General features: G+C 45.8%; 2 protein-coding genes across 4 annotated transcripts in view; one reads left to right on the top strand and one right to left on the bottom strand.

Annotated features, from left to right (window-relative positions):
* Positions 1 to 12551, bottom strand: CYB5D2 (cytochrome b5 domain containing 2; the record flags this gene model as incomplete). 2 transcript variants are annotated; one of them, XM_084237015.1, is made up of 4 exons in its annotated part: positions 1 to 217; positions 4640 to 4826; positions 8367 to 8507; positions 12240 to 12551. In XM_084237015.1, 4 exons carry the CDS (start codon positions 12487 to 12489, stop codon positions 1 to 3), a joined length of 795 nt encoding a protein of 264 aa, XP_084093141.1. The 2 variants fall into 2 exon arrangements, with proteins under 2 accessions (XP_084093141.1, XP_084093140.1); XM_084237014.1 differs by having other exon boundaries at positions 12198 to 12489.
* A 510-nt stretch (positions 12552 to 13061) lies between these two features.
* The window catches only part of ZZEF1 (zinc finger ZZ-type and EF-hand domain containing 1), a gene marked incomplete at both ends in the record, with an annotated part of 109391 nt that continues 107040 nt past the window's right edge, over positions 13062 to 15412 (top strand). For both annotated transcript variants that reach the window (XM_084236826.1, XM_084236827.1), the window contains one exon: positions 13062 to 13415. In XM_084236826.1, coding sequence (XP_084092952.1) covers positions 13062 to 13415 — 354 coding nt within the window. The remainder of the gene's footprint in view (positions 13416 to 15412) is intronic.

The following is a 15412-nucleotide window of genomic DNA, read 5'->3' as shown; positions in this document are numbered from 1 at the left end:
TTACAGTGGGAGGAAACATGTGGTGGCTTGGGATGGGCAGCCTACATATTCCTCCAGGTTGGGGTGGTCCAAGTCTCCACGGTTCCTGTGTGTAGGGTTGTCAGGTTTCTTGTCACTAGGGGGACCGGTGGTTTTCACACACACGCAGTGGGACTCCTTGGTACCTGGCTTATACAGCTTCCTGGGGACGCCAATCCAGTCTCTGCTCACACCTCCACTGTGGAGAGAAGGAAAGAGAACTTCTTAAAAGCACAAACTCCTAAGTCTCTGTGGGAAGGGGGAATGAGGGAGCAGTGAGTCAGGCTTTGTGAGAAGTAGGGGTCATTCCACTTGCTATCTTGGCATTCTTCCAAGGTGGTGGTCCGCAATGTTCAGTCCCTGAACCTTCATGTTCTCTCCTAACACTCCAGCTCCCGCTTTGGGGCAGAGTCCAGTGTCCTTTCAGTGGGCTGCCCTGCCCCAGCCCTGTCCCTTCTAAGGGGCAGCGTCATTTCCCTGCATGGCGGTGGCAGGCTTTCCCTTACTGTGAACTTAAATGCAATGTCTGTATCTGATTCTCTTCTCCCTTCCCTACTACATCCTAGTGCAGGCTCTAGATCTTAGGATATGAGGCACTTACTGGGGATAGGCAGCTGAGGCAACAACCCAGGGCCTGATGGGCCGGCCTCCTCTGGGAGGCCCTTGGCATAGGTTGTAGTCACAGCCTTGGCCAGACCGAGTCCTTGAAATTGCCAGGCTGCAGAGTCAGAGGATCAAGTTCTGGCCCATCATAATCTGAAGCAACCTTCTATCCTGGGCTGAGGGACCTACCTCTTAGTGGACTGAATGCAATTTCCCATGGATTCACAAGCCTTGCAAAAGGAAAATGAGATTCTTGATGCCCACATAGAGACTGTGTGAGCACCGTAGAGGTTCACATACCAGCAGACTAGAGAAAGTCTGCAACTCAGTGAGAACTACCTCACTTGCAGCTCACTCAACAACTAGGCTGACAGGGCCCTGGAACGCCTGCCTCCTTCCTCCCAGCCAGCCATCCCACCCTCAGTGTTAGTTGCTTCACACCCAGTCCCTGCCTTCAGGGCTTATTTCTCCCAGTCTAATAGAAGATGCACATGGGAGTAGGAAACAAGAAATTAGGCTGAAGCATAAGGACAGGGCCAAACCCACTTGGGGTGGGAGAGTTTGTGAAAGGCAGAGCCTAAGCAACCCAGTCATGAGAACAAGAAGGGATTATACAGACACGGGTGTGGGATTACACAGACATGGGGTGAGGAAAAGGGAGAGAGATTCTTCAAGGGAGCAAAGTCAAGCATCTAAATGGACCCTCCATGGAGGACGATGCCCTCTGCAATCACCTGCATGCAGGCTATGTGCTTACAATGTACATCTTTGTCCGGAAGTGGGCAGGCCAGGTTCTCATGCCTCAGGTTTCTGGAGGCATGATGACATTGGAAAATCTGTCTCTTTAAAACTTATGGCCAGGAGAGAAAAGATTTTCCTTTCTGTGCCCTCGGAGTCAGGTGGAAGAAGTGAGTGATGGATACGGTAGCTTGGCCTAGGGAAAGCTGTTGGTTTGTGTTGTCTACTCTTGTCCATATGAGGAATCAGTTCCAGCAGAGCAACAAGGGATGGCCTCTAGCCTTAGAAGAGGGTGGTCTCCGCAGCTTAGCATTTAGGGAGGTGGCCCTCCTCAACTTAGCTAGAGACAGCAGACCTCCCGACCCCCCCTAAGTGAGAGCTGGACTTTTACTTTGAGTCCCTTGAGAGTGGGAGGTAAGGGGAGTGAGCAGGTTTGTCCAGTGTCTGCCTTCAGTTTTTCCCTCAGCAGAGCTAAAAGAGATTTGAGAGACTCAAATAAGTTCAGGCTGAGTGATGACTGAAGCAGAAACAATATATTCTCTCCAACTTTCCTAAAGCAACCTGGAATAATCCCTGTGGCTTCTATTCTAACCTGGTTCTCCTTACTTCATTCTTACAGGAAACTATTTCTCCCTCTAGCCTGTTCATCTTGAGATTACACAGAATTTACAGAGTTTTAACACAGCACTCAGGAATTCGCTGCAAGTTCCTCTCTCCATCCCCATCTCCCGTGGGCAGGAATGATTTGTGCTGATGAACAGGAAACAGAATGAACAGGCCAAAAAGAACAAGAACTAGTAGTTAAGTCTTCCCATTCCCAGGCCAGGATTTCTTTAGCAGTGTCTTTAGGGAATTTGAGGGAAAAAAAAAAAAAGAAAGAAAAAGAAAGGGAGTGGGCCTCCCCGGTGGCGCAGCGGTTGAGCGCTGGGTTGCGAAGCTGCCCGCGGCCTCTGCGGCGCCGGTTCGATCCCTGGCTGCTCCCCGGCCACCAGAGGAGGGTCCCACATGGCGCGCAGACCTCTCCTGCCGCCCGCTGCTCCCCTCAGCAGTGTACTTCGGTCCTTCTGCCTGCTCTGCTCCCCGCTCTGGCTCTGGTGAATTCTCTCACCCTCCCGCGCTTCTGACTGTACCCAGTGCATGTATAAACAAAACAAACAAACAAGCCAGCAAACAAATAAATAAAGCATGCCTCTATTAAAAAAAAAAAAAAAAAAGAAAGAAAGGGAGTGACTCAGACAAGCTGGGTCTCTCCCATGGACACAGAAGGTACACATGTTATTATTAAACTTTTGTATGGCTATTTCTCTGTTAAAAAAAAAAAAAAGGAAAGGAAAGAAAAAGATATGTTTTGACTGAAGAAATAGAATTCTTTACCAGGGAAGAAAGGAAGAACTATCTCTTATCTTTATCCCTATAAATAAGCTGTGTTTTAGAAAGGAACACTCTCAAACTGAATTGCCTTTTCCCTCTGAAGCTACAGTGCTCATTAGCAACCAGTCATGCCACTTCTAGAAGTCACCAAGGAACCACTGAAGCTGTCTCTGGTTCTTTAGGATCCATAAACACCCCCACTGATGTTTAATACAACTTCATCAATTTGCCCTACCTCTGAGAAAGCATTGGCATGCTAATCACCTGCAGACTGAGAGCTCCTGCCACTGCCGCCCATCACCCCTCACATCAGCACCAAGACCACAGACAGCCAGCCGGGCACCCTGGTATCCAAGTGGGGGCAGGCCCTCTTGCCCAAGGTCACAGCTACAGCCTACACTTGAAGGCGTCACTAAAAGTTCTTGGTATGCCAAGAGGATTGATCCATCGAAGGTTAATTTTGCAAAAATAACAAGATCAGAAAACCTTCATGTTCCTCACATGGTGCAAAAAGCAAAAACCGAGTTAGCATTCTCTACCATCTGCTCTAGAATGATAGTGCATGGGTGCTGTGGTGGCAGAACTACGGGGACTATACCTGAGGGGAGAAACCAAACAATGATGTAAGAAAATAAATTTAATTACCAAAAAAAAAATTGATGTCAGCAAAGATGGAACCAAAGCTTCAGCAGCAATATCTGCAATCTTAATGGCAAGGTCTTACTTTCCTGGTTTATAGTAGACAGACCTTTTCTATTTTTCATTCAACTTAGTCTGACAGGTCCTGTTGTATTCAAAGGGCAGATAAACCAATCCTGAGGAGTATACAAAGAAACTGTGCAGAACAAAGACACTTTGCTATGAAGACTCCCTTCTGTAGTTTTTATAGTTCTATTAAATATTTTTGAACATTGCTTTCTTTTTCAGAACTAAAACAGAGACTCAATGATGCAAGCATTTCTGTTCTGGCGTGTGTTAAAGCAAAAAGGGCAGGATGGCTGAAACGTTATGCTGAGAAATGCATAAAATGCCTTCAAAGTAAAAAAAAGCCTTCAAAGTATCTAAAAGACATGGGACACGGGGACTATAACCAAGATGAAAATGCATACACTGTACAAAGATGAAAAATGATGTAAAACTATATAAAATAAAAATTAAAAAATAAGATGAGGACCCTGGGGGGGTGGGGGGGTAAATATCTAAAAGAGTCTTTAAACTAGTCTGCAGTTACCTGGGTTAACAACTCAACTGTTAAGTGTTAACTGTCCAGTTACAGAGTTTTTATTTTGTCTGTGTGTGTGGCTTTTCAGAAATTTAATCAATGTGACAGAAAAAAAAGGCATTTTATGGTAGTTTTTACTTCTTCATGAAACATGTTATTGGTCTTTTAAATTCTATTTTTTTTGTCCCATCTGAAATCTTGATAACAGTAATCATTATTTTGGGGGTAGAAATAGCTAAGTTTCTAACCACTTGGTATATTTTTATTGTTGTTGCTTTATATAATGTATGTATTCACTAAAAGTTTAAAAAACTAAAATCTTGCTAGACAAGGTTTGCTGCTGGGCTGGGCAATGCACCTGCCACTACTGCTTACTGCTCTCTGGATTTGCATTTTTGTATGCACAAAGTAAAAATAAAGTGTTATGACTGTAAAACAAAACAAAAACATATGCAGGTTCTCATCTAATTGTCTAGAGTGATGTTTCACCATCAGTAATTGTTAAGATTCCCCAGAAGGGGCTAACATACAGCCATGGTTGAAAATCACTATCCCAGAGAATGTATTTTGAAAAAGTTCCCTTGAGTTAAAAGTCAGTTTATGGCTTCATTGAATAAGAGAGCTGGAATGACCTAGAAATTGGATTTGGGAGAGAGGTGGAGAGGCGCAGAAGGAAAGGCTGTTTACCTCTTTTGGGAACACCAGAACCGGCTGCCCCTGGCTGAGCTCCACTCAACATTGCATGGCGGAAACTTCTTCTTTTCTTTCAGTTCCTGTTTATTTGCTTCCAAGCCTTGGGTGATCATGGCTTCTACCTGGGCCAGTTCTGTGGTAGGTAGTCCATCCTCTCCATAGAACCTTCCTATCACCTTCCCTGTGGTGACAGGAAAGCTGATGTCAGAGTAACAGTGGGAGGGAGGCATGACCAGATGTTTCCCTTCTTAGGCAGCTGGAGTAAGGATTAAGTTCCTGAAGTTCCGACTTCAAGACACTCCAGGAGCCTACTGGGTGCTTATTTATTAATAACTCAAATTGGAGGGAATTTGAAGTCTCACAACATCTCACAAGACACTGAATAGAAGGGCCTCCCCTGGTGTTGCAGGTGGTTGAGCGCCATGCTGTGAGACTGTCCACAGCCTCTGAGTGCTGGTTCAGTCCCGGTCGGCCATCGAGGGTCCCACATGGTGCAGCAGACCTCTCCTGTAATGCCCCTCAGCAGTGTACTTAGGTCGATCTGCCTGTTCTGTTCCCCTCTCTGTCTCTGGTGAATCCTCTTACCCTCCTGCAAATCTGGCCTGTGCCCAGGTTCTTGTGTAAATAAATAAATCTTTAAAAAAAAAAAAAAAAGACACTAAATAGAAGCATCCCTGTCCTAATTGTAGAGTTTTCTAGCACAGAAATTACAAAATCTTTCTTCTTTCTAGATATTAGTTCCCTGAGAGTGTAACCATGTGTGATGCATTTATTGATGCTCCAAAGTGCTTGGGAGGCACACAGTGGATATTCAATAAATGCCTGATGCATGAATACTTAGTAATATTCTTCCTATCATTGAATTATTTTGTTTTATACAACTATAAATAATTTATTGGGCATTTACTCAGTGTCAGGCACTATGCTAGCACCTTTCCTATATTTTCCTAATCCTCCTAACAATCCTACGAGAGAGAAATTAGTGTTCTAATTTCTATATTCATAGGCGAGAGACTGGGAGATAAAATAACTAATCTATTAAGCTAGTAAGTGGGTTTCACTCCAAGTTCATGTCCTTCATGTTCTCCCTCCACTATTCTCTTCTGGTATAGTCCTTTAGCAGACAGAGTGAGTAGAAATTGGCTTTATTTAAAATTCATCAGAAGTTCTAAGTTATGGCAGCAGCCAGCAAGTGGTCTGTGAGCTTATAGGCCAGAGCCAGAGGGTTCAGTACTTAGGTGCAGGGACTTTTGTCTCCAAGACATGAGGAGCGAGTAGCCTTCATAGGCAGCACCTGTCACAGGGCAAGAGAGACAGCAGAAAGCACTTCTAGGTTTGCTAGAATAGGGGGAAGGGGTCGCAGTGCCCCAGCTATGTGGGTCCAAGTCAGGGTCGGAGAACTTAGATTCCAGGTGGTACTTATATTCAGTGGGTCCAAGATTCAGTATATCCTCTCAGTGCCAACTCCCTATCCTGACTGTTCTAATTCTAATTATGTCACTTTTGTTTTAAATACTTGTCAAAACTAAATGAAGGGTCTGGATCCTAATCCCAGACAGTCTACCTATACAGGTCTCTGTCTTGCATGGTGACAAGCCTGTCTTTTTGTTTTAGATGTATCACCCCAAAAAAGAGGACGATGGTAGTAGAGGCAACAGGAATATAATTCTAGAAGCTGTGTAATTAGAATAGTGGCCACCACTGGCTGGGGGGGGGCCAAGCAAATGCTATATCCAGAACATAACAGACAACATCTCATTTTCCCTCGGAATTGGCAGCCTGCCCATGTGGCTGCCAAGATGGCTTCCTGGTTGTCGCCACTTCAGTGTGCATCCATATATAGACCTTCATCCTCTGATGTGTCAGGACACCTATTCTGGTGTCCTGAAAGAGCCCAACACAGCCTCCCTCCTCCCACCCAGAACATGCTAACCGAACACAGGAAATACATTAAACTTATCCCTGGTTCCCAAGAGAACCAGAACCATTGTTTCTCTATAGTAGATATTCAAATATGTCCTGACATATTTACACTGTTCAAACAAGACTAGTTTACTCATCTCATCAAACATATCTGTTTGCTCCCCAAATACCAGTATGACATGTTTGGTCTGATATCCTTTACACATTCACAGGACTCCTTTCTTATTCTTCTGTGTTGTGTTTTCTTATTAACCTGGTGATGTTTCAACTTTAGTATCAAGCTCATGGTGAAAAGGGAGAACCAGGTCCTCTGCAGGGCAGATGGACAGCTGCCAATTGCTTCAATGGCAGACATGGTTGTGGTCTCAGAAATGACCTGAAGTGGACTGGGTAAAAAGACTGGGTAGCCGAAGGTAATGACAGGACAGTCATTTATAGGCATTAGGGACAGAGAAAAGTCTTCCGATTTAGGCCTGTGTCAATGGTGAAGTGACACCGATATTCCTTAGGAAGTTAGTTGTATTGAAATGGAGCTCTAGTGAGAGGTTAGATGTAGCTAGAGGGGGAAAAAAAGAGCCCAAATCATCCCAGTGTGCAGTGTGTGTGAAGCAATCTAGTGTTTAATGTCTAACATTTCTTAGGATACCATTCAGTGTCTTCCCATTTAAAAAGTTAGTTCCTGGTCTCCCTGGTGGCCAAGGGGTTAAGACTCAACCTATGAAGCTGTCCATAGCCACTGCAGCACAATTTCGATCCCCAGCCAGGGAGCTACCCACATGGCGCAGCAGACTTTTCCTGTCTCTCCCGCTACTCCCCTCAGCAGTATATTACAATCAGTCTGCCTGCTCTGTTCCCAGCTCTGTCTCTGGTGAATCCTCTCACACCCCACACCTCTGGCCTATACCCCAGTTCTTGTATGCATAATCTTTAAAAAAAATAAAAAGTTAGTTTCCTTGTGTCTAACTAGTAAATAGCAAGTACAGTGCCCTATACCACTGGCTTCAATAAATGTTTGATTAGCATTACTTACACCTGGGAGACAATTCTCAGGCTGGACACAGGCTAATGTTTATCTCCTCAAAGGCAAAATAAAAGGGTATTTGTCAAAACTGTGCACAAACTTATGCTTCAAGCCTTCCTAACTGTGTGTGCTGAAGGCAGATGCCTATAACTCAGTGAGAAAGGGAAGCTGCTTTCTTGAAGCTGGTTATTCAAGGATAGCACAGGCAACCCTTGGCTTTGGGGGCAACATAGGCCAAAATAAATGGCCAGGCACTCCTCTCCCAAGGTTAGGAGTGAGGGGAAACAAGTGCCCCAGTCATTTCCTCCCGGGACTCACTGCCACTCTAAATAACCAGAGTTTAAGGTGAAAAATCCTTGGCTTTTTTTTTTTTAAGATTTACTTTTATTTATTTATTTATTTATTTATTTATTTATTTATTTATTTATACAAGCACTGGGCACAGTCACAAGCGCGGGAGGGTGAGAGAATTCACCAGAGCTAGAGTGGTGAGCAGAGCAGGCAGAAGGACCGAAGCACACCGCTGAGGGGAGCAGCGGGCGGCAGGAGAGGTCTGCGCGCCTCTGGTGGCCGGGGAGCAGCCGGGAATCAAACCGGCGCTGCAGAGGCTGCGGGCAGCTTCGCAACCCAGCGCTCAGCCGCTGCGCCACCGGGGAGGCCCTATCCTTCGCTATTTTTCAGATATTAACCTTGAGTCCAAACCCCCAAAGAATTCTAGCCCCTTAAAATTCAAGACACTGAAATGAACTCTGTAGAAATAACCTATGGAATACCTACCAACAAATTCATAATTCTTTTCATAGAATGAAATCCAGTTTTGAAGGGTCAGCATCTCAGAAAATGACAAGCCAGAAACATCATCCACAAGGCCTCCTTCAGAGTAGTCCCCAGTCACGAATGCTCTGGATGCATCCCGGCCTGCAGGAAAGACATTTAGAATTGATTAAGTTGTAAATCATCCACATTGTACCAATACAAAGATCTGTTTTCTGAGAAACATCTGAAAACCCTACTCCCCACTCCCAAGCAAAGATAAGCCTTTCTGTGCTAGACACTTCTGGATCCTGGAAACACACCTTTGGCATTTATCACATTCTTTTATGTAAATAATGAATTTAACACAATGAGCCACCTTCTTTGGCTCCCATGATGACACCGTCCTGGTTTGTCTCCTACCTGTCTAGCTCATTTTCTACCAGCCTCAGGGATCAATTCTTGGCCACCTCTGCTCCGTTCACACTCTTCATTTGACAATTTCATCTACTCCCATGATTTCCAGTATCAACCATGGTAAAGACAGCCAAATCTCTATCTTTAACTGAGACTTCTCTTGAGCTCCAGACCTGTATATCCAATTGTCTACTCAACATCACCTAGATATATCAGACATCCAAGTTTAAAATGCCCTCCTGAACTAATGGTCTGCAGCACCCACAGCCCCAGGAAACCTGCATCTATTCCAGCATTCCCTTCTCTTTATTTTTTTTTAAAGATTTATTTATTTATATAAGCACTGGGTACAGTCAGAAGTGCGAGAGGGTGAGTGAATTCACCAGAGCCAGAGCGGGGAGCAGAACAGGCAGACCGACAAAGTACACTGCTGAGTGGAGCAGCGGGCGGCAGGAGAGGTCTGCGCGCCGTGTGGGACCCTCGCCCGTGGCCGGGGATCGAACCTGCGCTGCAGAGGCTGTGGGCAGCTTCGCAGCCCAGCGCTCAATCACTGCGCCACCAGGGGAGGCCCTCCCTTCTCTTTAAGTATCAACAGTTGTTCCATCCAGAAATGCAGTTCTTGACAACACTTTTATCCCTCACATCCAAAGAGTCCCCCAGGGCTTCCCTGACGGTGCAAGGGGTTAAGGCACAGCACTGTGAAGCAATCCACAGCTACTGCAGTAGGAGTACGATCCCCGGCCAAAGGTAGCCAGGGGGTGAACTACATGGGCAGCAAACCTCTCCTGACTTGCCCGCTGCTCCCCTCAGCAGGGTATTTTAGTCATTCTACCTGTTCTGTTCCCCACTGTCTCTGGTGAATTCTCTCACCCCCTCACCTCTGGCCTGTACCTCAGTTCTTGTATGCATAATCTTTAAAAAAAAAAAAAAGAGTTCCCTAGGGCTATAATTTATTTCTTAGTAATAGTTCTTATGTCAGTCTACCTTTCTCTATCACTTAGAAAGCCAGGCTGTCATCATCTTTCATCTTTCATTACTAAAGTAGACCCTAGTAAGTCTCCCTACATCCATTCTCTCCACACTAGTTGATTTTCTATACAATAGTCAGACTGAATTTTTTTTTCAAAGATTTATTTATTTATACATACAAGAACCAGGGTACAGGCCAGATGCGTGGGAGGGTGAGAGGATTCACCAGAGACAGAGTGGGGAACAGAACAGGCAGACTGATGAAATACACTGCTGAGGGGAGCAGCTGGTGAGACAAGAGAGGTCTGCTGCACCATGTGGGATTCTTGCTGGCTAGCCGGGATTGAACCCGCACTGCAGAGGCTGCGGACAGCTTCACAACGCTGCACTCAACCACCTGAGCCACCAGGGGAGGTCCCAAACTGAATTTTTAAACACAAGTTGATAAGGATATTCCCTAGCTTAAAAATTCTCAGTGGTTTCTTTTTTCTCTATAGTAACTACTGTCCAAATTCCTTAACACGCCCTGCAGGGCCTTTTGCCAGCTACCACCAACTTCACCTTCCCACTATGCTGCGCCCTTACACTTTCCTCCTCCCTAACTAGATGAGGGCCTAGAATAGCAGTTCACGTTCCTTTTAAAACTCGCACAAAAATGATTATTTATATAATATTCTTCTCTTTCTTTTTTTAAATGTGTAATTATTTAATGTCTGTCTTTTTACTAATCTGTGAGCTTTACCAGGGAAGAAAACACACAAACTCTTTAATGTTGATTCTTCAGACACTGGTACAGTGTCTGATCTTTAGTAAATTCTCAATAATATTGATTGAATGAAACCCATACATTTACAGTCAATTAATTTTCTTTTTAAAAAAGATTTATTTATTTATACATATAATAACTGGGCTGTAGGCCAGAGGTGTTGGGGTGAGAGGATTCACTAGAGACAGGGAGCAGGCAGGTGGATTTACTTAAATACACTGCTGAGAGAGCAGCTGGCAAGACAGGAGAGGTCTGCTGCACCATGTGGGTTAGCTCCCCCCAGGGGAATTGAACTCTTGTTGCAGTGGCTGGTGATAGCTTGATAGCTCTGAGACTTTAACCCCTGCACCACCAGGGAGGCCCTACAGTCAATTTTCAATAAGGGTGCCAAGACAATTCAATAAGGGAAAGAAGAGTCTTTTCCACAAATAGTGCTCTGATAACTGAAGAGCCACATGCAAAATTATTCAAAATAGATCAACTACCTGAAAGTATGAGGTAAACGACAGAACTCTTATAAGGAAATACAGGTGCAAATCTTTGTGACCTTGGATTAGACAATGATTTCTTAGATATGACACCAAAAACACAAGCAACCAAAAAAGAATATATACAAATTAAACTTAACTAAAAAATTTTAAAATTTGTGCATCAAAGAACACTATATTCACAAGTGAATATAGTGATGACAGCTGTATCAGAGTATGGCAGGACAGTGCACCAAAAGTGTGTTCACCTGGTGGGTTAAAAAAACCAACAAACACAAACCTTTGATTCCAGGTCGTTCTACTTCTATTGATAATTCACTGTAGAGCCCTGGGTAAGTCCTTTCCCCTGATGGACTATGTGAGGTGTCTGACAACACTGCAGAACTTAATTCTTTCTCTGTTGAAGTTTCTATTTATGAAGTTCTTCCTTGAGAGAGGGAAGTGACTTGAATTTAAGTGCCAGAGGCAACTTCCCAATTTCCCTAACAAAATGACAAGTGGAAAATGGGTATTTAATAGTAGCCTTAGTCATAGTCTCACTCTTGTTTTTTTTTTTTTTAAATCTAGGAGACAGTCATTCTCCTGTGAATTAAGACAACATCTCTAAACGTTATAGACTGTTTTTGTTGGTCCTCTCAGGTCTAAGTCCTGTCAGTATTTAAGTGTGAAGACTTTAAGCAAATCACAACTTTCATTTCCTTCAGATGGAAATTGGAACAGCAGAACAAACACTGGCAAATGTTATTTGAGGCCTAACATGCTGCATAGATTTGTTCCAAGTACTTATGAAATTCAGAAGTGATCAGATACCTTCCTGGTGCCCTAATCTCATTTTTTTTTTTTTTTTCTTTAAAAAAAAAGAGCTGATTGGAATAAGAAGGTAGATGCTGTTCCTGGAACAGCATCGCATTACTCTTTCTGCTTTGAGAGCCACACGGTGGTACTGGAAAGCTTCTTAACAGTGGGTAGTGGGTAACAAGAAGTTGGAAAAGTGTTTCTCGAAACTAAGTCACACGGAATGGTGGGGAACCAAAGGGAAACGTATAAGGAGGGTAGAGACCGATAAGAGTAGGTCACCGTCCCGCTGGTGTCAGAAAGACAAGGGTGGTGCTTGACAAGGATGGTTGTTGACCCCGGCTCCCACGCAGGACTGATGAAATGGGGGTGGGGGAGTACATAAATAAATGTATGAATGACGCGGAGGCGGTTGGGGGCCGGCGTCAGAGCAGGAAAAGGCGTGCGCCCCTTTGCTAATACCTGCGAAGCCGCTATAGTGGGCCCCGGGCTCGTAGTGCCTCCGGCCAGAGGACACATCGTAGACGCGGCCGAGCAACGCCAAGTAGAGGCCCGGGTCCCTCGGGCCGCCGCGGTAGCGGGCCAGCTCCTCGGGTATGAAAAGGCGAATACCAGCACGGGGACTCCACCAGCCCAACAGCCGCGCTGTTAACACCGCCGCCGCCGCTACGGCCAGGCCCAGCCAGAGCCCAAGGCCGCCGAGCCTCAGCATCTAGACAGCCGCTCCCGAAGTTGCCGCCTCGCCATCCACAACTAAGATGGCGGAGCCGCCGTCCGTGACGCCACCGACGCGACGCTCCGCGCTCCCCCTCTTCCGCCTGTCACTCAGGAAAACAGAGCTCCGAAAAGGAAAAAAGTCTTTGGCGCAAAATTAACTCCATAACGCCTACCCTTCCTCATACTTTCAGCATAGCTTTTGCATCTGAAAGGAGGCCGTGAAAGGGAAGCCGCAAAAAGCCTCCTCAGTGTGCGTGTTGCGTGCCCCCAACAAAGATGGTGGCAAAGGAGGCTGCGGGATGACGTAGACGTATGACAAACGCTCCCCGCTTAGACATCTGGGCTCCACTGTTGAGCGGCTGTCCTTAGCTGGCTGTCGTAAATTGACAGAGTTTACTTAACGGCACCTTTGCGACAGCCATTCTCCTTGACGGCGAGGAAGCCGGAAGCCGCCGCCGCCGCCGTCCCCTCCCCGTCCCCGCCCGCCGGGTGCCGTCGGAGGTTGACAGGTCGAGGCGGGGAGGCGGCGGCGGCGGCAGAAAGCCGAGCGCCCGAGACCGAGACCCTATGGGGAACGCTACGAGTTACAGCAGCGAAGACGAAGCGGCAGCCGCCGGGGGTGAGGGCTGGAGCCCGCACCAGGACTGGGCTGCAGACTCGGGGACGACCCTCGGCGCGGGCCCAGTGGCCCCGGCGCTGCCGCCTCCCGCGGCGCTGCTGGAGCCGGCCCGACTGCGAGAGGCGGCGGCTGCGCTGCGACCCGGGCCGACCTGCGAGTCCCTGGTGTCCAGGCACCACGGAGCGCTGTTGCGCTGGCTGGAGGAGCAACTGGGCCGCGGCGAAGAGTCCGTCACCCTGGAGCAGTTCCGGGAGCTGCTGGAGGCTCGTGGCGCTGGCTGCTCCGGCGAGCAGTTCGAGGAGGTCAGGGTCGATGGGCGATTGCGGGGCTGGGTTAGAGCGCTCGCCCCCAAGGGCGTGAGGAGTTGGGCGGTGGTTTGGGGGAGGCCCGGCGGGAACTGATGGGGTCCGCAGGTTCGGCGAATGGAAGCGTGTAGGTTCTGGGTCCCAACCGGGCGTTTCCAGCCTGCTCACGCCTGGAGATGGCTGCGAATCTTGGTAACCTTTATTAGCGGCGTGGAAAGACTAGACCAGGCCGTCCTTGCTCTGAAGAACTGGCAGGTTGTGGTACAGACTTTCGCGCCGTTGCCTGACGCTGGATTTTCCAGAACGGTTTAAGGGAAAGGAGGTGGAGGAATCAAGGGAGTGGCAGTGAAAACCTTTCTGTTTTATTGGCCAGTGGATTTTTGCAGAGCACCTTCTGAATCTAGTGTAGGTGCCTGAATGTGTCATGAGAAAAGATGTGGCAAGAGAATAACATACTGGGAAATTTAACGTTCAAAAGCTAACTTTTCCAACAAACATTTTAAAAATCTTTGAAGAACCACATTTTGGATTCATTTAAACCCCTGTAAAACTTAAAACTGATAGGCAAATACCAGGTTGCCTGTGAATACTTGTAATTTTGTAGTTTTGGGCAGATTTACTAAATCATTAACAAAAAAAAATTATGTGGCAACAAAATATTTTCATTGGAAGAGGCCTTAGGAATTAACTATACTAAACACTTCATTGCAGAGTGAAGAGGAGGGCTGATCCAGGGTCGGCCAGGGAATCATTGGCAAAATTGAGACTATCGCTGAGATATCTTAATTTTTGTTGTTTGTTTGTTTTTTATGTGCCAATCCTTCTTGGGACTTCAGTTCTTTAATTTCACATGTTTGAAAGGTACTTTATTTGTGAAAATGAGTAAGTCATGTAGATTCTTGCTACATAAAGCAGTAAACAGGTACTTGTGATACCAGTAACAAGTGACGTATACTTTTCACCCAGAGGCTTTTAAAATATTCTAAGAATGTAATTCTTCAGATAATGTGGTTGGTATGTTCCTTTTATCTTCCTCTAAAAATACCTGTAAGGAATCCCAGCCCCTGCAAATGTCGGTAATATTGGTTAGTGAAGGATTTCCATTTAAAGAAAAATCCCAAGAGTGCATATAATACTTTACCCTCCAAATCTAGGAGTGTTATAAGAAAATGAAGCCATGCCAGAAAGAGCTGTGCAGATCTGTTGAAGGGGTTGGTATATTTCAGAATTGTCCAAAAGAGAATGGGGAGAAAGTGTTTACATTGTGAGAGTGTCTGTGTAACAGACTTAAATCCAGAGTCACAGGTCCTGTAATATAAGGTAAGGCCAAGACGTTCTCCAGGTGTGGTCCAGAAATCACTCAAGAAGTATGACACTGTTTATGTGTTCAGTGAGCAAATATTTGTTGGGCAAGTACTGAGTGCCAAGAACTTGGTTGACCTTGGATAAAACAGATACTTGGACTTAAAGATACTATACTTGATCTTAGCCAAAGAGTCAAGAAGCTGTAACTTGGTCTTAAAGAAAATGTAGCACTGGAAGAGACCATTAGGTCAGTAATTACAAGTAAGGGGAGTATGAAGGGAAAGAGCAAGTAAAAGGGAAGACCCATCTGAGAAAGTAACATTTTAGTTCTGATTTGAAGGATGAAAGCAGACAAGGAGCAGAAGGTAGCAGCAGTGTTTCAGGCTGAGAGACTTGCATGCATAAGTCCAGAGAATAGAGAGCCTGGAAGAATGGTATGATGTTATTAGGGTTAGAGAAGCTTCTTCAAGGAATGGAAACTTCAGTGCATCAGTGGCTTAAACAAACAAGCCTCTTGAGTGAAAGTCTAGGTAGTCAGTCCAGGCAGTTACAATTTTCAAGGACCTTTCTCCATCTATTTTGTGCTATCCTTGTGGTATCCTCCTCCACAGGTCCCTTCCACTTAACCCAAGTGACTCCCTCAGCTGTCATTTTTCACATTCCAGCCATCAGAAAAGGAAAAAGGGAAG

This window comes from Talpa europaea, assembly GCF_964194135.1.
Source record: "Talpa europaea genome assembly, chromosome: 7".
Lineage (NCBI taxonomy): Eukaryota > Metazoa > Chordata > Mammalia > Eulipotyphla > Talpidae > Talpa > Talpa europaea.
The sequence above is the reverse complement of the archived record's forward strand: the minus strand, read 5'-3'. Positions and strand labels throughout refer to the sequence as shown.